The following is a 24,075-nucleotide window of genomic DNA, read 5'->3' as shown; positions in this document are numbered from 1 at the left end:
GCGTGAACCGTAGAGTCTCTGAGAAAAAGCACGCGAAGACGAGGTACTGCCGGGAGAGGCTCAAAGCACTCTGGGAAGTGTAGTCCAGTTCGCTTCACAGGCGATTCGCGGTGGGTGCCGGGGTTCCGGGAAGAGGCTGAACCGGCTTGAAAAGAGGTAGGTTTGTTGAGTCCCGCGGCTCGGGGTTGAACTCTGGAGCAAATGGAGGGCTTTTCAGCCCTGACGTCGCCCCCGGCTTTCCGAGAGGCTTCCGTCCTCTTTGAGCGGAGGGCCATGAGGCCATGGAAACTCTCGCTCTGGACCCGGGGGTGCCCCTCTGGAGCTGCGGAGGGAGTGCTGTTCTCCTCCGCGTCGGGAAGTTTTACCAGGGCCTTCCTCTGGGCTGAGTGAATTTTTGGTGGATTTGGGCAGTGGCGGTAGATTAAGCTCGAAGAGCCCTCTAGCGCCGAAATAAAATAAAGATCCGGGGAGGAGCCACGGCCTGCTGTTGTCTGTATTCAGACTGGTCTTTGTATCTGACTCAGAGGGAGAGAGGATGCCTGTGAGGGCGTCAGGTAGAGGGCACACCCCCAACTCTGCATGGCCCTGTGTTCCGCTGGGGACTGGAGCAGCGGAGATGAACAAGACCAGGGCTTTGCCTTCGTGTCGGGGGTGGAGACGCTTAAAATATTGGTGTTCCTCGAGCTGGGCAGAGCCCCCTCCCCAAACCTCTGCAAGGACAATTACGATAATAAGAGCTGTTATTTATTGGGCGTTTATTAAATGCCAGATTATGTTCCAGGAACTTACAGTGCCTTACCTCGTTTAGTCTATACGACAGTGTAAACAACAGGAGGAGACTAAAGTCTGGTGAAAGATGAAACTGACGGTCCAAGATCAGTGGGTGACGTGGGATTAGAATCTGTCCTCAGCCCTTTCGCCTCTCCAGCGAGCACGTTTGCCCTTTACTCTGTACTGCCTCCCAGTGGCGAGCTTGACACAGTTTGCAGAAAAGGGACGAAAATGTAAGAAAATGTACAGCAGAGCTTTTCTCTTTTACATATCCTTTCCTTCCTTACTCTCCCCTTGGAATTTTGGCTTCCTCTACCATTTGTTTACATTGGATTTAAGTTCGTTTCTGATTTATTTAGTTTTGTGTTTTTTTTTTTTTAAGATTTTATTTTTAAGTAATCCTACATCCAACCTTGGGCTTAAACTCACAACCTGGAAATGAAGAGTCCCATGCTCCACCGACTGAGCCAGCCAGGTGCCCTAAGATACTATCTGAAAGTATATAAAACAATATGAAATTTAATGTGCCAGTGTTGAGAACATCACCTGTTCTGTTCCAAGCTTCATGGAAGGATACATATCTTCCTTTGTATACTTTGTAGTCTCTAGCTACGTCCTAGAAAGATCTAATTATAATTTATACCCATACATACTTTAAAAAAAATATTTTTTATTTATTTAAATAAAAGAGGGTGTGCACATGTGCCCACGAGCCAGGGGAAGGGACTGGATCCCAGGACTTGGGGATCATGACCTGAGCCAAAGGCAGGTACCCAACCGATTGAGCCACCCAGGCACCTCCCTACAGCCCCCCCCCTTTTTTTTTCTAAGTAGGCTCCATGCCCAGTGTGGGGCTTGAACTCATGACCCTGAGATCAGGAGTCTGATGCACTATTGACTGAGCCAGCCTGGCACCCCTATAGCTGTACATACTTTAAAGGAGCTTTCATTTACATCATTCTCATTTAATCCTCACCACCTAGACAGACCGGTGTGTTATAGGAGGCTGACATTTATTACCCAAACTGAAGAGCTTCAACTTCATTTATAAAATAGAGGTAATTTTGCCAGCAGCACAGGGTCCCTGTGTTCAAGTAAAAATGTAAAGAATAGGAATGGAAAAGTGTAGCAAAGTGCTCAAGAAAAGTTCATTTCACTTTATTTGGGTGTCTCAGTTTATTCACCAGTACATGTACTCTGCTGGGTGTTACGGAGAATATAAAGATGATGCCATTAACAGGTATTAAACTCACTTGGTGAATTTCATCATCTTTAATAAAAATTGGTTCCTGTTAGCATAAGCATTATCTTTGGCTTTCAGCCTCAGGATTGTTCTTTTGAGCCTTTTGGTCTATTTGTTTTCTCTCTCTTACCTGCCTGTCTCTGCCTGCCCTTCACAAGTCAGCTAAGAGATCTCCTCCAGGAAGTCTTCCATGTCCCTGTCTACCCCCCACACCACCCAGACTGGATTGGGTGCCTGTGTGATGCCATTGCATTGTCCTCCATCTGAGTCCTTTATTAGAGTGTGTTGCAATTTTCTGTTTACGTGTTTGTTTTCCCCACAGGCTGTGACTATGCCTTTTAACTCTGGAGCAGGAGCACAAGAAGTGTTTGTTTAATGAATGATCTTTCCATTTAGGACCTGTTTAGACCCTGAGGATAACTCTGTGAATTGGTGAGTTATAGGGAGTTTTCATGAGATTTACTAAGCTGATTTTTAAAAAATATTTTATTTATTTATTTGACAGAGAGAGATCACAAGTAGACAGAGAGGCAGGCAGAGAGAGAGAGAGAGGGAAGCAGGCTCCCCACTGAGCAGAGAGCCCGATGCGGGACTCGATCCCAGGACCCTGAGATCATGACCTGAGCCGAAGGCAGCGGCTCAACCCACTGAGCCACCCAGGCGTCCCTAGTAAGCTGATTTTAAGTATTCAGGAGTGACCACAGATCTGTCACAGTTCTCATGCAGAGTTGATCTAATTTATTGGCGTATGTACTCTCCCAGTAATTATACTGAATTAAGATGTGTTATTTTAACTTTATTCTCTGAGCTAGAATAATTCTTTGGATGTGATTGAAATATAAAATTGAAGTGATTGTTGCCTAGAATTCTCTTTTTTATAGGTAGCTTGCTCTTTTTTTTTCTTGAAGACGTTTTTTTTTTTTTTTTGAATTGCAGAGTTATGGATCTCCATCATGTAATAATCACTCATCTAATGACTTAGAAGTCTATGTGTGAACCCAAATGAGTCTTTTGTATCACCGTTCCTTTAGCATGCATGCTGACAAATTGATCTTGTTTTTGTAGCCAAGCTTTATCACCTCCAGTTTTTCCTCCTCTGCTATTTCTAACAGCTCATAGTTCTCTGGGTCTGGCCTTTAGTGTTGATCTCAGTATGCTGCGGCGAAAACCAACCCGCCTGGAGCTGAAGCTTGATGACATTGAGGAGTTTGAGAGCATTCGAAAGGACCTGGAGGTAAGAGTACAACTTTCAAATCCTTAAGGATATTTAAAACAATAACTTTAACTTTTGAAATCCAGACCCTTTTAACCAACACCTTATTGAAACCTCTATGTGGTTGCTGGACAGGCATTTCAAACTTAATGTGTCAGTTTCCTGTGGCTTACTGTAACAAATTACCACAAACTTGGTGGTTTCAAACAACAGAAATTTATTTCTTTACCATTCTGTAGGTCAGAAATCTGAAATCAGTATCACTGGTCCCAAATCAAGGTGTCAGCAGGACCACATGCCCTCCAGAGATTGTAGAGAAGAATCTGTTCCTTGGCTCTTTCAGCTTCTGGTGGCCACATCTTTCCAATCTCTGCATCCCGGATCACATTTCTTTCTCCTGTTGCTGTCCTTGCTGTCTGTGAAATCTCCCATTGTCTTCTTTTACAAGGATACATGGAATGGCATTTAGGGCCCACCCACATAATCCTGGCTAATGTCTCCATCTCAAGATCCTTATCCCATCTGCAAAGACCCTTTTCCATATAAGGCAATGTTCAGAGGTTCAGGAATTAGGTCCTGAGAGCTTTAGAAGTCACTACTCAGTCTCCTGCACTTAACATGTTAAAATAAAAGACCTCTTGATTTCTTCCTCAAGCTAGTTTCAGGTGTTCCCTGTGTCAGTATCTCTGCAGCTGCTCGAGCCAGAAACCTAGGAGTCACTCTTGAGTTCTTTTTTTTCCTTACCGTTTGGATTCACCCCATATATCTCCACGGTTACTACCTTAGTGCAAGTAACCGTCACCTCTCTCTCTGAAATTTCAGTTGCATTCTCGGTGGTCTTCCTGCTTCCATTTTTATCTTGTTAATCGATTCTACATCAGGTTTTTAGAATGAACCTTACAAATTTTCAGATCATATCATTCCCCTGCTTAAAACTCCGTGGTTTCCTGCACTTAGAATAAAATTTCAACTGCTTATTGTGGCCTACAAAATTTTGTATGTTCTGGCTCCTCAGGTTTCAACTCCTGCCATTCTTTGCCTTGGCCTCTGTACCCCAAGCATGTTGGCTTTCTATCATTTCCTTGAACACACCAAGAGGTTCATCACTCATGGCCTTTGTACATTTTGCTTTCCTCTTCTCGTCTTCACATCTGTTTAAATGTCATTTCATCAGTCTGAGAGGCTGCTTCTGACCCTATTCAGATTAGGGGAATGCCCGTCCATGCTGTTCCTCCTTAGGGTTTCTCAAAGCACTTTATTTTTATTGTTTTTTTTTTTTTTTTAAGTAATATGTATGTCCAATGTGGGGTTTGAACTCACCATTCCAAGCTCAAGAGTCACATGCTCTACCAACTGAGTTAGCCAGGTGACCCAAAGCACTTTATCCTTTTATTTTTATAGCATTTATTATAATTTACAATGATTTGTTTATTGTAGCATTTACATTAGGAAGCCTGATTGTAGAAATCATGTTTGTCGTCTTCACTGTTGAGTTCCCAGCCTTGGGGAAGGAGCTCATGCCTGCATCGTGGTAGAAACTCAATATGTATTCTTCTTTAAACTATTTATTTATTTGAGAGTGAGACAGAAAGAGTACAAGTTGGGGGTAGGGCAGAGGGAGAGGAAGGGAGAGAATCAGACTCCCTGCTGAGTGCAGAGCCCACTGTGGGGCTGGATCCCAGGACCCTGAGATCATGACCTGAGCAGAAGGCAGATGCTTAACTGACTGAGCCACCCAGGTACCCCATCAATATGTATTTGTTTTGGTTTTTTAAAAAAGATTTATTTGACAGACCATGAGAAAACGGACACAAACAGGGAGAGTGGGAGAAGAAGAGGGAAAAGCAGTCTTCTTGCCGATCAGAGAGCCTGATGTAGGGCTCGAACCTGAGCTGAAGGCAGATGCTTAGTGACTGAACCACCCAGGTGCCCTTCGATGTGTATTTTTAAGTGTAGCTTATCCCACAGTATTAAATGATGTCCATTAATAAGACTTAAACTCTTCATTGGCTCTGAGAATAAAGTCTAGATACCTTAGGATGGTATATAAGGTCATTTGTGGCCTAGTCCTTGCTCATTTAACTTTATCTTTACGTTATCTTCCACTGTCAGGTTATCTTCAACTTAAATCTTGGTGCATCTGCACCTTTGGTTGCCTTCACCTGAAGTGTCCTTTCACTACAATTTAACCTTTAGCTGTAATGAGTCTCATAAAGTGTTGGAATGCTGAACTTTGATTCTGCAGAATCAGCTCACTATTGAGTTAGTCTGGCTACTAAAGGCAATTATCTAGTGCATTTGACCTGTTTTGTTTTGTTTTTTTTTTAAAGATTTTATTTATTCATTTGACACAGAGATCACAAGTAGGCAGAAAGGCAGGCAGAGAGAGAGAGGGAAGCAGACTCCCGGCTGATGTGGGGCTCGATCCCAGGACCCTGGGATTATGACCCAAGCCGAAGGCAGAGACTTAACCCACTGAGCCACCCAGGTGCCCCTGACCTGTTTTAGAGCAACTTAGGGAGGGATAGATTTGCCTATGACTAAAATGAAATTACACCAATAGAAACTGGTATTTCATTTGTTACTGAAATTAGTTTAATTACATTTTGATGACTGGATTCTGAAACAGCAATTGTTCATGGTGGGAAGCCTTTTAAATGATATCATACCATTTGGACGTTCTCAGTTTCTCATGGCTTATAAAATGATAATATCCTTTGCCTTTTAACCTGTTTTCACTGAGCTATTTGTAATGTTACTTACTGGTAGTGTAGACTCACTAGAGAGTAACTCAGAAATGTCATTTTATACACACACACGTATATAAAGTAATAGTTGACTTAGTATGATACTATGACTGGCACTTAGTGCTGAGTTCATTAGTAAGTTCTGAAGAATGGGGGCAATTCCAGTGGTTAGAGGAGTCAAGCCATTCTTCTAAGGAATGCTAGATATAATATTTGTTTACTTTCTCAGAGAACATTATGTAATACCCTCTTTTGAGTCAGGTTGCAGTGGTTATGGGATAGGTTGTGAGTTCAAGCCCCAAGTTGGGTGTAGAGATTACTTAAAAACAAGATCTTAAAAAAAAAGAAGATCAAGCTCAGATACTGACTTGGTGAATTCTGCAGTCACTTGTGACTTAAGAGCCAAATCTTTTTTTTTTTTTAAAGATTTAATTAATCTGTGAGAGAGTATGTGAGCAGGGGGAGGAGCAGAAGGAAGGAGAAAGAATCAGCCCAAAGTCTGAGCTCCTGGAGCCCCACGCAAGGCAGGATCTCATGACACCGAGATCATGACCTGAGCTGAAATCGAGAGTCAGACACTCAACTGATTGTGCCACCCAGGCGCCCCAAGAGCCATACTTCTTACCTGAAAGCAAAACAAAAACCTCAAAATTCAGGTGTTTTGATAAGACAGCATAAAATCTTGTATTCCTGTGTTATATTTAATTTCATGGTGTCAATGAAGCTCTTAATTTCCGGTGGTTATTGCTTTACCAGTCACTTAATCTTTCCATCTATTCTCTTGAGTAACACCTTTACTGAAACACCCTTTTCTGGGTGCCTGGCTGGTGTATTAGGTAGAACATCCAACTCTTGATCTCAGGCTTGTAGGTTCAAGCCCCCTGCTGGGTGTAGAGATTACTTAAAAATAAAATCTTAAAAACAAACAAAAAAACAAAACCTTCTCTCCCCCGTCTGCCAACTTATTTATCTTTTTTTTCTAGTTTTATTGAGAAACAACTGACATACACCACTGTGTAAGTTTAAGGCGTAGCGCATGATGGTGTAATTTACATATATTGTGAGTGATGACCACAGGAGCTTCAGCTAACATCCATCTTCTCCTCTATTATTTATTTTTCTAACTGCAATTCCCTTCTCTGAAGCTCCACCATGACACACCCAACTCCTTACCTCTTCTTTGTATCTTCTCACAGTATGGACGTTCCAGTGTCATACCATGATCATCCTATGTTGTCATTGTCTATTTACTTATTTCCCTGTTAGACTGTGACATCCAGGAGGGTAGGGGTTTTATCTTTTCTCACTACGTCCCTGTATCCCCGCTTGTCCGCTTACTATCCATTTAAACCTAGGATTTCACCTTATTGTTCTGCAGGCCGTAACACTAGCCTTCACCCTATGCCTAGTGCCTGACAGGTGCCAAATAAAGGTTTGCTAATGGAGAGAATGTTGCCTTAATCCTAAGATTTTTATACCTCCAGACCCGTAAGAAACAAAAAGAAGAAGTGGACGTCGTAGGAATCAGTGATGGAGAAGGCGCCATTGGGCTCAGCAGTGACCCCAAGAGCAGGGAGCAAATGATTAATGATCGAATTGGTTATAAACCCCAACCCAAACCCAACAATCGTTCATCTCAATTTGGAAGTTTCGAATTTTAGAGGCGGATTATCTTGCATGCCAGAGCCCTGGAATGGAGTAGAATGATGGCAGAAGTACAAACAAGATTTAGAGAACTGAGTGCTTGCAGTCAAGTAGAATGTTTTACCTCCTGCAGAGAATACTTCTGCATGAGATTACTGATGCTTAACTTTTGCTCAAGGTGGAAATCAAAACTCTAGTTTGTCTCCGGAAAATCTGACTCTATAAAACTTGTCTCATTTTTGTTTTTTAAAATAAATATATTTTTGGAAAAGTGTGCGACACCCTTAATGAAGCATAATCCTAGCACTGTTAACCCTCAGACTTTAAAAGGTAACTGCTGTGAGAGGTAACATCACTCTTCCCACCTTTATTGAAAGACTTGAAGCACAGAACACTTGCATTTGATCCCTGTCACTGACTTTCTTCCAATTCATCTGTTCAGCAAGTATTTATTGAGTGCCTGTTATGTGCCAGATACTATTCTAGGCACTTAGTAACATCAGTGAACAAAATCAAAGATCCCTGCCTTTGTGGAGATTAGATTCTAGTGATTTTGTGTAAATGTGATCAAGCTGTGGGTTTCCAGAATCTGTTTACAGAATGGCTTCATAGCTAGTCTGAGTGTAATTTCGGGAGAGGGGACAGTGGAAGGAAACACAATAATAGGAATGCCCCTAAAAGGAATTACCATAATTCCAGTTTTCCTTCCTTTTCCAACTTGCCTAAAAATTTTTCCCACTGAGGAGCCAATCGAGAGGATGATTTAGAATCAGGTCCAGGCCGCCGGGCTCGCTCAGTTGGGAGGAGCATGAGATTCGTGATCTCGGGGTCGTGACTGCAAAGCCCACTTTGGGTGTAGAGATTACTAAAAAAAAGTAAATAAAGTTAAAAAAAAAATCATGTTCTGTTGTTTTTACCATTTAATTCAACTACAGGAACTGTCAGCTGTGATAGAAGGAATCTCTAGAATCATCAGTCCTAAAGAGACCCTTAGCAAGATTTTACCCCATCTTTCTAGGGATAGTTAAGGCTGGGTATTCAGAATGTGGAGGAGGGGTGCCTGGATGGCTCAGTTGGTTAAGTGTCTGACTTCAGCTAGGTCATGATCTCGGAGTCCTGGGGAGTCTGCTTCTCCTCCCTCTGCCCCTCTCTGTGCTCATGTGCTCTCTTCTCTCTTTGAAGATGGATACAATCCTTAAAAAAATAAAAAATGTGAGAGAGGCAGGGAAAGGAGAATATATAGTTTCTCTTCTTCCTCCAACTATTCTTACAAAAATCTTTATTCTCCTAGTCTGATCAAGGACCTTCAATTTTGTTATTTTACAGTCTTCAAGACACATCAAGCCAGGCTCTAGATAGGAAAACTGAGTAATATCACCTTGAAGCCCACAAAGGCCAGTATGGAAGGGCAAAAAAAAAAAAACCAAAGCCGGGAGAAACCAGCCTCTGCCTTAAGCTCTCCCTGGCTTCCCAGCACATAGGCACAGAAGCATGAGAGCATTGGTGCCTCCTAAATTTTGCTTCTCTCCTGACTGGCCAACACTCAGAGGGCTCTGTATGGAGGCACCATACTGAGTGCTGTTTGCTGATTGTCTCAATCTTCAACTCCTATGAGGAGAGTACTAGATGCTCAGCTAATTAAGGGATAGAGCTGAGACTTGAACCCAAGCATACCGATCTCTGAACCCAAATTTCTAAACTTTATTGCTACACTGCTTTCTTAGTCTGCCCCCCGCTGGGTCTAGAAAGTGGGGTTCACAGAGGTGGAGGGAGAGGATGCTGTTTCAGTTCTCAGGAAATTTTATCTATCTTACTATTTTAACTATAAAGAATGAGACATTTGCCAGATTAGATAAGGGCTTACTTGTTGCCCTTATCTACTACCTATGACAGCTATAAATCCTTTCAGACACAACTGAAATTACGTGCATGGGTTCTCTTATTCCTCAGGTCATAGGGTGCATGTCTGGAAGATTGTCAAGTGCTTGTGAAGAGGTATTGAACTCACCCGGAAGAGCTTACCTTTAGTTTCCTGAAAGCTGGAGTAAAAATAATCAAAAAGTTACTATGGTTTGGTTGCCTGTTAAGTGCTAGGTGCTTTATATATATTGCTCCTAAGTTGAAAATGGTGCTATTATTGCATTTTTATAAATGAGAACACTAAGGTTTAGGGATTATTAAAATCACTTGCCCAAGGTTACACTTCTGATAAGCGGGGGAGTCAGGATTCGAACCTGGACATGCTTGACTCCAAAGTCCCTGCTCATCATTCTACACTATGGAGGAGAATAGGAATGGTACTGGATGGTAAGATGCCTTCTGGGGCCAGCAGGAGGGGCAAATAACACCAGCATTCTGGCATTACTGAAGGGACAGACAGGGCCAATACTCATCGCGAGGTTTGGCAGTGGAGATCCTTAGAGGCCAATTCAGGGCCTCTTTCCTGACAGCATAACCACAGAAGTGATTATTGATATGATGTGTTAGCTTTTAGAATTCTTGGTATACTGAGAGATTTGCTGCTTCATGAAGACCCTTGACTCCTGTGCAAAAGGTCATGTAGATCTGGCAGTACTAACTTACCATTTAAAAAAAAAATTGTCTCTCTCTTTTTTTGTTTTAGTTTTTATTTATTTGACAGAGAGAAAGAACAAGTTGTGGGGGGAACAGCAGAGGAAGAGGGAGAAGCAGGCTCTCTCCTGAGCAGGTAGCCAGATGTGGGGCTCAATCCAGGATCATGACCTGAGCCAAAGGCAGGTCCTTAGACTGAGCCACCCAGGGCCCCCTAGCACATCACTTTTATTTTTATTCATTTATTTTTGGTGCAAAAAGGTGGTTTTATTAAAGCATGGGGACAGTACCTATGGGCAGGAATTTTCTGCTTGTCATTTTAAAGATTTATTTATTTGAAAGAGAAAGAGAGTGAGCAGAGGGAGAGGGAGAGACAATCTTCAAGTAGACTCCCCACTGAACACAGAGCCCCACACCTGGGTTTGATCCATGACCCCTCAGATCATGACCTGAGCTGAAACCAAGTCAGACACTCAACCAACTGAGCCACCCAGGTGCCCCAAGCTTGTCATTTTAAGTAGAGTAAGAGGAGAGTGAGCTGAAAACCTAAAGGGATCTTGCCACTTAAAAGACTGACATCTTAAAAATTGATGGTTGGGGTGCCTGGTTGGCTCAATCATTAAGTGTCTGCCTTCATGGGATCCAGCCCTGCATCGGGCTTCCTGCTCAGCAGAAAGCCTGCTTCTCCCTCTTCCTCTGCTGTTCCCCCTGCTTGTGCTCTCTCTCTTGCTCACTGTATCTCTCCATCAAATAAATAAATAAATAAGATCTTAAAAAAAAATGATGGTACTGGCCAATGAAGTGACCACTTATTCTGCTATCACTCTAGGTAGAAAGACATGCGTAGAATCACAAAATCAAAATATTTATTTTGTTCTGTTACATATGACACTGTTAAAATATTCCTACTACAGCAATACTGCTCTCCAGGAGCTTACAGTCTAAAATGGTCAACATGAATTGTAGACTCAGTGATTAAGGCATTATATCAAATGCAGACTTTGTATCTTTAGATGTCTCTTCTGAAAGAAGCAGCTGGAGAGAGCAGGATCAAAATGAAATGACATGAACGTGTAATCCCTGCCCCCTCCCCTTCCAGCTCCTTATATAAGAAACCCCTTGTGGCTAGAACCCAAGCCCAGAGCCTCACAGTCTGAAATAGAATTCCAGACAGCCCTACCATAGAAGTAGTGAAGAAACCTTAATTTCTAATTCCCTGGTGGACAAGAGGATTCCCCATTTGTGGGCAATGAGGGACTGAGTGCTCCTCCAACATAGACTGGAGATAGCAGTTAAGATTCTGTGACTCTGCAGATGGAACCAGTAGGTAGCCCTTTACCAGCCTTCTAGCAATTCCAACAGGACAATTTCTCCCCGAAGGGTACGTCAGGTCTCTACTAAGTTTCACAACTTCCGGTTGGTATCTATCTCCTCTGCCTCAGGAGGGCTAGGGAGATTTCATAAACTAGACACATGGGATTAAACTGAAAGAAAGGGAAAGGAAAGAATAAGGGGCCAAAGAAATGGGGATACAGGTTTCTAAGACATGTGAACAGCAAAGGAGGAAAAGATTTTGGATCTTTTGGATCTTGGTTCTTTTGGATCCAAAAGAACAAAGAAGTCAGGCACTAAATTCCAAATCAACAGGGATACAGAAATGAAAGTCAATGAGATCATTATCACAATCCAAGAGCTCAAGAAAGATGGAATTTAAGCTTTAAATTTTTTCTCCTTCATAAACTTCTTCCTTTGGCAACGTAATCTAAGAACGGCTGGAATTCAGGTTTTTTGTGACACTGTCATAAACAGTGAAAACCTATCCCAGACTGATGTTTCTCCATTGAGTTTCAAATTCACAGCATTTTGTCTGAACTGGCCTTGATTTTTCTTACCTTACTGATAAGGTCCTGTTTCTGAAAGGGTATTTTATAGCAGCTCAGGCCAAGATTTCTAGAGAGCAAGCACCAGGGTCACTATTCCATCGAGTCTTCTTTTATTTCGCACGGTCTTTTATTCCTTGGGTTCTGAGATAATAACTGGGACTTGTCACTAGTCCAATAACTTGGACTCTGTTACTACCCATCATGCACTGCGCTCATGCGAAGTAGCAGCCCCACAAGGGGCTGGAATGAGAGAAAAGCACAAAACTCTAAATGTTGGTTCTCAGATTTTACCCCTGATCTGGTAAGCTTGTAACCTTCTCTTGGTTTAAAGCCATGGAAATACACATTCCTTGCTCTCCAATATTTAACTGGCACCCAGAGAGAACGTACAAACTCCAAAACCACAGCAGAGGCCAACAGAACAGTTGTGTGTTGTGTCCTCTGCCCTGAGGCACGATTGGAGTCTAGCACCAAGGAGGGCAGGATTAACAGACTAACACGGGAAGAGTCACTTCACACAGGTTGTCTGGACTGGGGACCAGACTGTAGTGTAAACTCACAACAGAACAGAATAAAAATCCAGTATGGTTCTTCAATGAGAAAAAGAAGTTTGGCCACATGTGATCTATTGAAACCCCCAAGAGTAACAAAGACAGTCACAGAGAGGACGAGGATCTGCTTGGTGTGGACATGGATGCTGGGCCCTGAGGAAAATCTGGCCATCAGCAGACCATACCCTAAACCTCTCCAAAGGGAGGGCTGGGCTTCTGCCCTTCTGACCCATGACTGGGTGATTTTATACTGCAGATCAAAGGTCTTCCTCAATCTTCCAGCTACTTCCAAGAAACCACAGACCTTTAAAATTAAAGACTAGTGATTTCATACATACTGATAAATGTTACTCTGGGCACAGGCCCTGGGCACACGTACACAAACCTGGAGCTGAATACGTTTGTGGAATGATTAAGTATTGACCAGCACGAGTGCTGGTATTTAGTACACAAGTGAAGCTTAGACATACCAAATCGTCAACTCAAATTCCTGTGCCCAGTACCTCACCTGGTGACACTTCTTTAGTTTAAAGCAGAGATTCTCAAAGTGTGGTCCCCCGGCCATCAGCAGGAACATCACCTGGGAACTTGTTAGAAATGCCAATTTTGGGGCTCCGGGTTGAGGCCCAGAAACTAGTGTTTTAACACTTGTTTTAACAAGCTCTCCATGTGATTCTGATGCCGGCTGAGGTTTAAAAACCACTGGTTTAGAGGCCAACATGTGAAGACAGTAACAAAAGAAAACAATTCCCACTCTTTTGCTTCATTCAGCTGCGATAATCCAAGGTACCAAAAGTAAAATATCAATGGTTTTATTTTAAAATATCTATTTCTATTTTTCTCAAATTGATTGTCATCATTTCTTTTTTTAATTGACAAGTTCATTCTGATCAAAATGTTAAGTAGGAACACAAGCCGATGAGTCAGCCACCCAAGAATGTACACACACTTTTGCAAGCTCCAGGCCCATATTTAGTCTCAAACCACCCTTCTGCAAACTACCAAGATTTTAGTACCACACATCACACCGAAAGGCACAATGTACTTCATACTCCTTGCACACAAAGACTGGGACTCACTTTTCAATGTTAAGTTTGGGTTCTGGGTTTAGTGGGACAAGAATTTCCCTCAGTTGCCTAGCTGAAGTGAATCTCTCTCCATGAGAAAAAACCCACCAAATTCACATTCTGTCTATTCTCCAAATAAAACAGGAGACTCAAAAGGAAGCAGGTGATCAAGTCACCGAACAGAAAGCTACCTGGTTTGGACAAGAACATATAATTTGGATCTAGGATGATGGGGGAGGGTGGACATCTCCTGAGGGAATCTCAGCTCATTAGAAAAAAAAACAGGGATGTTATCACTTTAGCTCAGAGACTGTAGGCTAAACCTCTGTTGAGAAGGGGTGTGTGTGTGTGTGTAAGGAGATAAGGAGCAAGAAGGGAAGACTGGAGTAGGAACCATGTCTTTCAGTCTTGAACTGCTTCCCACTGCAATCGATAAGGCCGCACCATGGAGTTTAACGTTAATGGCAATGCTCTGTGATGTCCACGACCACTGCCTTCTTCCAGCTGAAGAGGAAGTACCCAGTGCCGGCCCCGGCTGCTACCGCAATGCAGAGGTAGCCATTGTAGGTCATGAAGATGAGCATGAGGAAGTAGCTGATGACCACTTGGATGATATGCAGCACTGTTTGCAGGAGGTGAGGAAAGCTCAGCATCTGTTGCCTGGAGAGTAAACAGGGACACAACTATCAGGGACCCTTAGGAGTGCTCAGGCAGCTCTGCAGATTGGGAGAAAGGGGGAGCAGCTGTGGTTAGGAGCTCAGCTTGAACCGGACTCCTCCACAGCCATCCCGGCAACTCAGGGCTACTTGTGTCTTACGTACGTTGTTTATGGTCCCTGGAAATGAAACATGATGGGGCTGCCTGGATAATAAGTATTGGCCAGATATGGTTCATTATCAGCAGGAGGAACCCCCTTTGGGAGGAGAGGAGAGGAAGGAGGACTAATCTCCTAATTTACCTCTCCCTTGGCTTCTAAAAGGAAAGCCCTAAACCCTCTCCTACTTATTTGAACATGTTCAGGACTTCCACCTTGGCAACATTCATATTCTAAAGAATGGAAAGAGAATTGAGGGCTGGGGGGTACAAAACAAAGTACTTAACCAGGCGTTAGGAAGCTTGGCTAGCCCCTCGCCGCTCGCTAGGTTCTGTCACCTCCAGTCAGTCACACGTTTGGGCCTCAAGAAGCTCATGAGTTACAATGGGAATAAATAACACTGTGGTTACTTGAAAGCAGCACACTGGTCCATAGGAATCCTTGAACTATAATTCAGTTTAAGGCCTATACTTCTATTAAAACTCAAGAATCCCAAAAAGCAGGTGACTGGGTGATGGACATTGGGCAGGGTATGTGCTATGCTGAGTGCTGTGAATTGTGTAAGACTGATGATTCACAGACCTGTACCCCTAATGCAAATAATACATTATATGTTAATTAAAAAAAAGAATCCCAAAAGGCACCTGCCAATCTAATTTTCCAAACGATTCCAGTAGTTTGGAAAACTAGCAGTCATCCAAATGCTTTTGTGGACAGAATACAGACATCTGTACATCTTATACTGTAAACAAAATGAAAATAGAGCTGAGGGATGCAATTTTTTATAGAAAAGAATCAAATGGATTCTGCCATTCTTCTATACCCTGACCTGAATTTCTTTTAATGTGTGTATTATTATTATTATTAATATTATTTATTATTATTTTATTTTCAATTTGGGCAAATATTTTAAAATATAAACTCCTTACCTTCTTCCACAGTGACCAAGCTTACAATTCAGAACAAATATTCGAGCTCAGGAGGGTTCCTATGATTCCTCCTTTGGCCTGCTTAGGATTCACAACCCAAGCCTCCAGAGACGGTTTTCACCAAGATCATGCAGAATCACTACTAACTCAACAAGAGGGCTATTACCAATAAACAGCTGCTTTGGTGCTTAACTCGTCCAGCCTTCCAGAACTTCAGTCTGGATCTGTTCAGTCTTCTTACCCAACAGTTTTGTGTGTCTCCATGAGGATGGTTCCATTTGGTCCTGGGACGGGCATGGAATTATAGCGGATGCTGACTTGTGACTTGCGCAGCAGGCTCTCTCGGGCGATCTTGAGTCCTTCATAGAACATGGCTAGTAAAAACACTGCCACGAAAGCTCCAGCCATTTCTAAGTGGGGAAGGAAAAGATGGTGGTACGGTCATATATGCGAAGTTACTAGTCTGTTTGCTGTCCAAGCTAGAGAGACAACACAGAAGAGGGCTACTCTCAATTTCCGAATACGTTATATTGCTACATTTCTACTTGCACAGACAGACAAGAGAGACAGACAGAAGAGTGAAGATGGTGTTAGAGAAAACCATTGTCTCTACTGGAGAACATATTCATTTTCTGATTATAAACACAAAAAAATCATCTGAACGATAATGACCTTCAGGTCTGGCTACCTGGTGTCATAAATTGGCTTGTTATGACACAATGTAGAATATGCAAAAGGGGAATAAAACACCATGTTAAAGTGTTGACTATTTCTTTGAACAAAGGGGGGGGGAAGGGAGAGAAAAATCAGGAAACAATTATAGAGAAGACACGGATGGTTGGGGGTTGGGGGTGTGTGGGTGAAATAGGTGATGGGATTAAGGAGGTCACTTGTGATGAGCACTGGGTAACCTATGGAATTGTTAAATCACTACACTGTATACAATACTGTCTGTTAGCTAACTAGAATTAAAAAAAAAAAGTACTATTTTTTTTAAAAGATTTTATTTATTTATTTGACAGACAAAGATCACAGATAGGCAGAGAGGCAGGCAGAGAAAGACAGAGGGGGAAGCAGATTCCCTGCAAGCAGAGAGCCTGATGTGGGGCTCGAACCCAGTACCCTGCGATCATGACCTGAGCTGAAGGCAAAGGCTTAACCCACTGAGCCATCCAGCTGCCTCTAAAATACTATTTCTTTCTTTTTTTTTTTTTTTTTTAAGATTTTATTTATTTATTTGACAGAGAGAGAGATCACAAGTAAGGCAGAGAGGCAGGTAGAGAGAGAGGAAGGGAAGCAGGCTCCCTGCTGAGCAGAGAGCCCAATGCGGGACTTGATCCCAGAATCCTGAGATCATGACCTGAGCCAAAGGCAGCGGCTTAACCCACTGAGCTACCCAGGCACCCTAAAATACTATTTCTTGAACAGACATTTCAGTTCTTTTTTTTTTTTTTTAAAAGATTTATTTATTTTTATTTGAGAGAAAGAAAGAGCACGAGCAGGAGTGGGGAATAGCCGGGGGAAGGAGAGAGAATCTTTAAGCCGACTCCATGCTGAGCGCGAAGCCCAACAGTGCTCAACCCTAGGACTCTGAGATCACGATCTGAGCCAAAATCAAGAGTTGGACGCTTAACTGACTGCACCACTCAGGCGCCCTCAGACATTTCAGTTCTAAGTCTTTCATACTGTGAAGTGTTGGTAATCCTTCAAATATACGCAAACTGCTGATTTAATATACTACATGAACTATATGACCCCCTCTTTCCTCAAATTGATTTTGTGGCTCCAAAGATAGACCTGATCCTTAAAACAGTCCAACTGACAATGGAACTTGTGCAATTTGAACTTAAGGCGTGCTCACTCATCATTATAGACACACAAAAATGGGTATCAGTTATCCCAAAAGTAGGTCTGACAGTAAGATGAGCCATGCCAAGAATCAGGAAAGAGATAGACCAGTATGGTATGCTAGAAAGAGCACTGGAGAGGGCAGATCTAGAAAGTCTAGGTCCCTGTCCAACCTCTGACACAGCAACGCTCTGTGATTTAGGGCTAATAATTTCAGTATTTGAGTCTTAATTTCTCTGTAAAATGGAAGGATTGTACTTGATCAACAGTTTTCCACCCAGGGTTATTTTGTGGTCTGTTTGCCCAAAATGCTTCTTATATCATTTTAACTTGACTATAGTCTTATGTCCAGGATCAATAACTTACCAAATAAGAAAGCACTCAAAAAAAGGATGAAAGGAAATGGATTGTGAAAGACTCTTATCTGGTATCTAAATTATTTTCCAGAAACTCTAAAACACACGCATGTTATTCCTATTTATTTATTTATTTATTTATTATTTTAAGTAGGTTCCATACCCAGCATGGAGCCCAAGGCAGGACTTGAACTTACAACCCTGAGATCAAGACCTGAGTTGAGATCAAGGGTTAGATGCTTAACTGACTGAGCCCCCCAGCCCCCCAATAACATATACATGTTATTTAAGAGAGGTTTACTGTAGAACTGTAAGAGAGCTTTACTGTAGCATTGTGTATCCTTACCTTCTGGGTAGGTAAGAGGAAGATGATTACGTATCATAACCATAACTATTCAGTACTTACGGGAGGAAGAGGTGCCAGGTTTCCTGATTCTTTGTCACTGTCTCTTATGTGAGTGTCCCCTCTGAACACCACCTGATGAGGGCGGCTTACTCACCTCCAGCTGTATTGATGACCAAACCAGAAAACAAAAGCTCCACATTCTTGAAGCCGAAGTAGAAGGTCATATTCTGCCGGTAAACCATAACAAGTCAGTCAGAGAGGACTGAAGATTCTACATGAGAATTTCACATCAAGAAGCTGAGAGCATTTCAAAGGGTCAGATCGAAATAGTAAGAGACATTCATTGAAGTAGGAGGCTTTCTCCTTTATCTCAGCATTCCTACAGCAGACATCCTCTACAAGTACTCTCCCTTGCTTCCTTCCCAAACCCAACCTTTTCTCTCTCTCTTTTTAATTTTCATTCCAGTATAGTCAACATGAGTGTTATATAAGTTTCAGGTGTACAATCTAGTGATTCGACAATTCTCTACATTCCAGTGCTCTCCGTGGTAAGTGTACTATCTTTTCTATATAAAGCATGTAAACCAGAACTTACTTCAGAAAAGAGTCAATTCTGAAAGGAAGGAATACAGCAGAGGCCTAGAAATCCTGGTTCTGGTGTGACTCTGAAATTAACCTGCTGCATGATCTTGGGCAAATCACTTGTCTTGTTTTGAGTCTATCTGTGCTTTTCCTCACGGGTAAACTTGACCTTTAAAGATAATAACCTGCCAGTCCTGAAACTCGATTATTTCTATTACCCAAGTGGGTGTAAAAGGGCAGCTTCTCCTGTGGCACTTACCATCATCATGTGGTCCATTCCCCCGCCATGGGAGTGGGAGTGGGAGGCTGAAGTGGTTGGGTGATGATGGTGAGAAGGTACTGTTGTGTTGTGAGCCATGTGGCTTATCTCTTTATGGTGGGAATGGTCCAGGTTTCCAGGAAAAGTTGAGTCAGCAGAAGATTCTTTTAAGAAAAAGAATTATGTATAATAAGTTCACAGTATACAACCTTGATGCTTCTTGAAAAAGATAATTAAGTAAGCTCTATGCCCAACATGGGGCTTGAACTCATGACCCCGAGGTCAAGAGTCACATGTTCTACCAACTGAGCCAGGCAGGTGCCTCTAAAATTTTGATTCCTGATAATTATTTATTTTTGTGGGATTTCATCTAGCAGGGATTACCTTCAGAGACAGTGGCACAAGAGATTTGCACCTAGGGTTTCAGAGACATAAACCTTATTCTGCAAAGTCGTTCCTTTAACAGATGTGGCCAATGTTCAAATATAAATCTAAGATAAGGAGAAGAAAAGTAGTTTCTTTGGGTTGCAGGAAACAGTTTTTTTTTTTTTTAAGATTTTTTATTCATCTATTTGATGGACAGAGATCACAAGTAGGCAAAGAGGCACACACAGAGAGAGAGGAAAGGAAGCAGGCTCCTCGCTGAGCAGAGAGCCTGATGTGGGGCTCGATTCCAGGACCCTGGGATCATGACCTGAGCCAAAGGCAGAGGCTTTAACCCACTGAGCCACCCAGGTGCCCCAGGAAACAGATAATTTATAATAGAGGATAAATTGATGCCATTAATGAAATTTAACTGCTCTAAGGCTTTCTAATCTAAATGTCAGGAGCTAAAAAGCAAGTGCTTCAAATAATTCACCTAATTGGATGGCCTGTGTTCAATCAAGATATTAAGAATACATTTTCACATACAGGACAACCAACCTTTGGCTAATTTAAACTTGAAGGAAAGGTCTATTACTGCCCTGGGCAAGCAGTGTGCTCAGAAGATACAATTTCAACCCCAGCTCAGCATTAGTGCTAAGAACACTGAAAACAAGGTATAAATTGAATGTTCTCTATTAAATTAAGTCCATATAACTGCATATTCAGCCTTATGTCTTTACTACCACATCACTGCTTTATTGCAAAGTCCATCTGGGACAAAAATGAAGTAGCAAAAATGCCTGTAGCTGGTGTGGGGGTGGGGAGTGGAAAGTTGAGGAGGGTGGAAAGGCAGGTGTTGGTGGATTCTCTTTATGTGTCCCTTGACTCTAGTTTGTGGAGGAAAGAGGGCTTTAGAAATTCCCAGTAGAGGGGGGATGCCTGGGTGGCTCAGTTGGTTAAGCTTCTGACTCTTGATCTCAGCTCAGGTTTTGATCTCAGGGTTGGAAGTTCAAGCCCTGAGTTGGGCTCCATGCTGGGTGTAGAGTCTACTTAAAAAAACTCTTAAAATTAAAAAAAAAAAAAAAAAAAGGTAATGAAGAAGAAAAAGAAGAGAAAAAAGAAATTCCAGGGGCACCTGGGTGGCTCAGTGGGTTAAAGCCTCTGCCTTCAGCTCAGGTCATGATCCCAGGGTTCTGGGGTTGAGCCCCGCATCGGGCTCTCTGCTCAGCGGGGAGCCTGCTTCCTCCTCTCTCTGTCTCTGCCTGCCTCTCTGCCCACTTGTGATCTGTCTGTCAAATAATAAAGAAAGAAAGAAAGAAAGAAAGAAAGAAATTCCAAGTAGGTATTCATGTTCATAAGCTGAGTGTGCCTCTCATTCCATCAATAAATATTTTAAGCTCCTACTATGTGCCAAACTCTTGAGTTAAAAGCTAATAATTCTGTGAGTAAGATAAACAAGGTGACTCATGGAAAGAAAAACAAGAAAGTAAACAGAGCAATCTCATGGTGTGATTAGTGTGATGAAGGAAACAAACAAGGTAATATGGCAACATCACTAAGAGGTGGAGAAGAGGCATACCTTAGACAGGAAATCTATATAGATCCAGGGAGTCATATATAACTTAAAAGCACAATTATTCAGCCACCTAGCTCCCCCTCTTCAATCTCCCATCTCATGATTCTATGAAAGCAAGCTCAAGAAACAGGATTGCATTTCTAGTAAAGGACAAGGCAAAGCATCAGTAAGGGAGAATCAAAGTTCAACTGTGAATGTAAATAACTTTCATGGCAGACACTATATTACTTTGTAATTACAGAGCTTGACAATCTGGTATTATTAATACCATGGACATAAAGGACATACATAATAGCCTCTTTGTCCATAAAGTTTTTATAGCAAAGAATAAAAAACACCACACAAAAATAATCAACACGACAGCACCCATAAAATTTCAATGATGGGAAAAATGGTAAGGGGGCAGCAGTTTTCAGTGAAAGAATCGGGGTAGAATGGAGAGATCCCTGGTGTCTGAGTGATGACAGATTACAGTTTTTGAGCTAGGCAAGTGCAGCAAAGTAAGAATAAAAAGACTTTTGCCAGCCAGGAAGACAGAATACATCCTCATGAAGACACTCAAGTAGAAGTCACAATTTGTTCTCTTCCAATAAGGTTTGGAAAGTTATTATAGCAAAAGAAAACCATAAAGGATAACTTCATTTCACATTATCAACCTGAATCCTGGCCATCAATTCAGTGATTATTTGCAGTGTCTTCTGGTGTAAAAGACTGAGGGAGATACAGAGATGAACCAGACATACAGTCTTTCCCCAAGGAGCCTCAAGGCTAAAACCTAAAAGAGGGACTGAACAATTATCATTTTTCATTTTGGGCATAAGACGACATGTATAGGTCAGTTTGTTTGTTTTTATTTATTTATTTGAAAGAGACAGAGACAGAGAGAGTGAGCATGAGCTGGAGGAGCAGCAGAGGGAGAAGAAGACTCCCCCGCTGAGCAGGGAGCCCAACATGGGGCCTGACCCCAGGACTCTGAGATCATGACCTGAGCCGAAGGCCGATGCTTAACCAACTGAGCCACCTAGGAGCTCCTAAAGGTCAGTTTAAAAAGCAAATCTTAGCACCACAAACTACTTAAGATCTGTACCCTAGAATATCCCTGATTTATTTTCACATATTCTTCCCATCAACAGTTTTTAAGACCCACAGTTTCCTAATTGTTCAGGTACTTCATTACCAGTCAGAGACACCTGCTAAATGAAGACATGTAATCAAATCTCTTCACACAAATCGCTGGCCCAATAATTCATTTGTATAAATCCTTAGAACACGCTTCAAAGTATGCACCTGTTCTGAAGTGTCATCTTTGTAGGATAAATTTCACATTCAAAAATACTAGGAAATAGAGGAGGAATAGAATCTACTTCCTTTCATTGTGAGTAGACAATGGATTTCTTGTAATGGAATCCTAGGCAAGGCTTGCTCAATAGTATACAAATAGGAAGGTACAAATCTGGCAGATTAATGTGCAAACATATACCATAGGCACAAACTCAAACTAATTCTGGTAAGCCCTTCGGCTTACTAAAAGCCTGCTCCAGGGAAGATGCCAAACTCCAGTGATATATATAGATCTATAGATATCTATATCTATAAGTATGACTTATTATTAAAGCATAAAAATAAAAGCAATTATATTCTTTTCTCTTCCTACTTGACTTTCTATTGATGTGCCCTATGTATTTGGATAAAGGATCCTCTATAGCAATCAAACACTCCTAACTCATCTCTAAAAGAGAAATTCTACTTACAGGAGGTAATGTGGCAGTTGGTTAGTGTTAGTCTGGTTTCTTCAACAGCTTTAATCTAAGAAGATCCAAGAAAAGCTTCTTCCAGAATAAAAATGGGTATTGAAATGAGAATAAGTAAAAAACAGCAACACAGCAATACCATTTGCTGTTTTGATTTGTAATCTGAAAAAAGTGGTTTGATCACCAGCTGTGCTCTTTTGTCTTTGCTTTATTCAAGCTTCTCTAGACTCCACAGCCAACTTTAACCACTTGCTGCTGTCCAAGAACTGTTTCCTCTAACGTAGCTCCACGTCATTGTCTCTCAGAATTGGGGTCAAGGTCTATAAAGTGGCTGTTCTGTGCCTTTTTATGGAATCAAGTTTCCTGATTTGTAAACCAACTGCAATTAATGGAACTTGTGGATGGGTTAGTAATGACGAGTGACGGGTGGAACCTCAGCAAAATTTTTATATTTACCGATTCACTCGATTTCTGATTTTAGAAAAAACTATGTGAATATGTTAATTCCAGGCTAACCTTCCTGTTGTTGTTTAAAACCTCCACTGTTCACTTCTCTTCTTCTCCTTAGCCTTCTACTTCATTGGATTTACCAATTATTTATAAAGAGGCATATTAACAACAAAAAAATCTGAATACATCACTCAAGGATAAAACAGAAAAGCAAAAAAAAAACAAAAAAAACAAAAAAAAACAAAACCACTCAGGATTCCTGACTTTCAATCTACAATAAAATCCTCCCCCAATATTTAGTTACCAAGCTGTGTTTAGAGCTAGGTGGAAAAATTAGGAACACAGTATTTTCATTTACGTTTTAAAAAAGATTTTATTTATTTATTTGTCAGAGAGACAGAGAGTACAGGCAGGCAGAATGGCAGGCAGAGGGAGAAGGAGACTCCCTACTGAGCAGGGAGCCAATCTGGGACTCCATCCCAAGATGCTGGGATTATGACCTGAGCCGAAGGCAGACGCTTAACCAACTGAGCCACCCAGGCGTCCCTTTCATTTACATTTTTGCCAGTTCAGGCAAACTCATTTTCTCTAACAGAATTTAAGAGAGATCCATACAGGTGAAGCATCTTTGTATTGAAGAATGGAGTGAGAAGTTCAATGACATCTACATCTGTAGAGGACTTTTGCCGTGCTCTGGTTGTACAACTCCCTCCCTGGAGTGGAGTCGCCCTCCCTGAGGGCAAGTCCCTCACCATCTCTGGAGCTAGCAGATCATGGAGGTTGCTGGGAGCATGAAGGAGATAAAAGGCTTAGGAAGCATCTAGCAGAATGCCTGACAAATGGCAGTGTTACCACTGTGTGTACTATGAGGGGATAAAAGATCTTACTTAAGGAAACTCCAATGAATAAACCTGGTGGGAGAAGATATAATCAAAATATTAGCTGTTTGCTTCTCTCTCACAAAGTCTTCTAGCCAAGACAACTGTTCAAGGCCCTTCCCACTTATCCTGTCTCCTGAGACCACAAAGTGGCTATCGACACTCACATGGATAGTTCAGAACAGCTCTAGGTCACAAGAACTCCTTCTTCTGGCGTAGGAAAATTCTCC

The 24,075-nt window shown here is 41.9% G+C and overlaps 3 protein-coding genes across 5 annotated transcripts in view; 2 read left to right on the top strand and 1 right to left on the bottom strand.

The window, feature by feature from the left end:
* The window catches only part of HDHD3 (haloacid dehalogenase like hydrolase domain containing 3), a 169,322-nt gene that overhangs the window by 91,215 nt on the left and 54,032 nt on the right, over positions 1 to 24,075 (top strand). The gene's annotated exons all lie outside the window — the stretch shown is intronic.
* On the top strand, positions 25 to 7,889 carry CDC26 (cell division cycle 26). 3 transcript variants are annotated; one of them, XM_082697034.1, is made up of 4 exons: positions 25 to 156; positions 2,337 to 2,446; positions 3,155 to 3,248; positions 7,459 to 7,889. In XM_082697034.1, exons 2-4 carry the CDS (start codon positions 2,394 to 2,396, stop codon positions 7,633 to 7,635), a joined length of 324 nt encoding a protein of 107 aa, XP_082553160.1. In that variant the 5' UTR covers positions 25 to 156; positions 2,337 to 2,393; the 3' UTR covers positions 7,636 to 7,889. The 3 variants fall into 3 exon arrangements, with proteins under 3 accessions (XP_082553160.1, XP_082553161.1, XP_082553162.1); XM_082697035.1 differs by lacking the exon at positions 25 to 156 and adding an exon at positions 889 to 1,004; XM_082697036.1 differs by lacking the exon at positions 25 to 156 and having other exon boundaries at positions 3,127 to 3,248.
* The window catches only part of SLC31A1 (solute carrier family 31 member 1), a 43,504-nt gene continuing 30,462 nt past the window's right edge, over positions 11,034 to 24,075 (bottom strand). The window contains exons 2-5 of the mRNA XM_082697031.1: positions 18,825 to 18,988; positions 18,138 to 18,210; positions 15,675 to 15,843; positions 11,034 to 14,350 (exon numbers count right to left, since the gene is read on the bottom strand). Coding sequence (XP_082553157.1) covers positions 14,149 to 14,350; positions 15,675 to 15,843; positions 18,138 to 18,210; positions 18,825 to 18,923 — 543 coding nt within the window. The 5' untranslated portion in view covers positions 18,924 to 18,988 and the 3' untranslated portion in view covers positions 11,034 to 14,148. The remainder of the gene's footprint in view (positions 14,351 to 15,674; positions 15,844 to 18,137; positions 18,211 to 18,824; positions 18,989 to 24,075) is intronic.

The sequence above is a fragment of the Mustela nivalis genome (assembly GCF_964662115.1).
Source record: "Mustela nivalis genome assembly, chromosome: 13".
NCBI classification, from domain to species: domain Eukaryota; kingdom Metazoa; phylum Chordata; class Mammalia; order Carnivora; family Mustelidae; genus Mustela; species Mustela nivalis.
Note: the sequence above shows the minus strand (reverse complement) of the source record. Positions and strands in the feature narration are given on the sequence as shown.

Coding starts and splice junctions, on each gene's coding strand:
- CDC26 (XM_082697034.1), top strand. CDS start 2,394: ATGATCTTTCCATTTAGGACCTGTTTAGACCCTGAGGATAACTCTGTG. Junction 2,447..3,154: donor GAGGATAACTCTGTGAATTG/GTGAGTTATAGG, acceptor TCTGGCCTTTAG/TGTTGATCTCAGTATGCTGC. Junction 3,249..7,458: donor GCATTCGAAAGGACCTGGAG/GTAAGAGTACAA, acceptor TTATACCTCCAG/ACCCGTAAGAAACAAAAAGA.